The 1,001-nt window shown below is 35.8% G+C and overlaps 1 protein-coding gene across 1 annotated transcript in view; it reads left to right on the top strand.

Moving 5' to 3' along the window:
- Positions 1 to 1,001, top strand: part of LOC107703706 (tuberin-like) — a 49,864-nt gene that overhangs the window by 3,154 nt on the left and 45,709 nt on the right. The window contains exon 6 of the mRNA XM_016506421.1: positions 770 to 887. Coding sequence (XP_016361907.1) covers positions 770 to 887 — 118 coding nt within the window. The remainder of the gene's footprint in view (positions 1 to 769; positions 888 to 1,001) is intronic.

The raw sequence follows: 1,001 nt of genomic DNA, 5'->3' as shown, positions 1-1,001 counted from the left end.
CAGAAGAGACTTCTTTCAAAAACATTAAAAAATCTTACTGACCCCAAACTTTTGAATGCTAGTGTAAATTTGTCTGTACATGAATTGCTTTGGAAAAATAGTTTTTTTTATTAAACAAATGTTGATTTGGTCAAAATAGTGAAAGAAAAGCACATATAAGAGAGTTTTCTCACACACATATTCGAGCCGTTCATGCCAGACTGGGGAGAGAGGTGTTGTAATAATGTAAAATATGTGAAAAATAATGTGTTTTTCGAACAGCCTAGTATGAGAGCCTGTTCTAGTACACCCCAAAACAAAATCAAGACTTTGTAAAAAAACAGAATAGGACCCCTTTAAGGGATCGTTCACCCAAAACTGAAAATTTTGTCATTATTTATTCACCCTCAAGTTGTTCCAAACCTGTATGAGTTTCTTTCTTTTCTAGGCACAAAATAATATATTTTGAAGAATGCTGAAAACCAAACAGTTGTTGGTAGCCATTCACTTCCATAGTATAGGATAAAATACTATGGAAGTCAATGGCTACCGGCAGCTGTTTGGTTTTCAGCATTCTTCAAAATATCTTCTTTTGTGTTAAAGAGAAGAAAGAAACTCATTTACTCAGCCTCATGTATTTACTCTCCTGTATGACTTTCTTTCTCCGACCTGTGAAACACAAAAGAAGATATGTAACAAATGTCGGAGCTGCGGTTTTCTATATAATGAATGGTTTGTTTAGCATCACACGCAGAGTGTAATGTGTGTTTGTGTGTGATTTCTCTCTTAGCTCGGTTCGTCTTGCTGTGGATGGACATCGGTCTGTCATCAGATTTCCTGCATGTCCTCGTGAACTTGGTCAAATTCAACTCCTGCTACCTGGATGAGAACGTCTCCCTCATGGTCCAGTAAGAAAACACACGCAAATGATCTTACGCTTCTCATTACCTTTTGAAAGCTTCTGCTTAAATGCTTGAACTTTGACTTGTAGACTGACATATATATATATATATATATATATA

Source organism: Sinocyclocheilus anshuiensis, unplaced genomic scaffold (genome assembly GCF_001515605.1).
Source record: "Sinocyclocheilus anshuiensis isolate Anshui unplaced genomic scaffold, SAMN03320099.WGS_v1.1 scaffold274, whole genome shotgun sequence".
Classification (NCBI taxonomy): Eukaryota; Metazoa; Chordata; class Actinopteri; order Cypriniformes; family Cyprinidae; genus Sinocyclocheilus; species Sinocyclocheilus anshuiensis.
The sequence above is the reverse complement of the archived record's forward strand: the minus strand, read 5'-3'. Positions and strand labels throughout refer to the sequence as shown.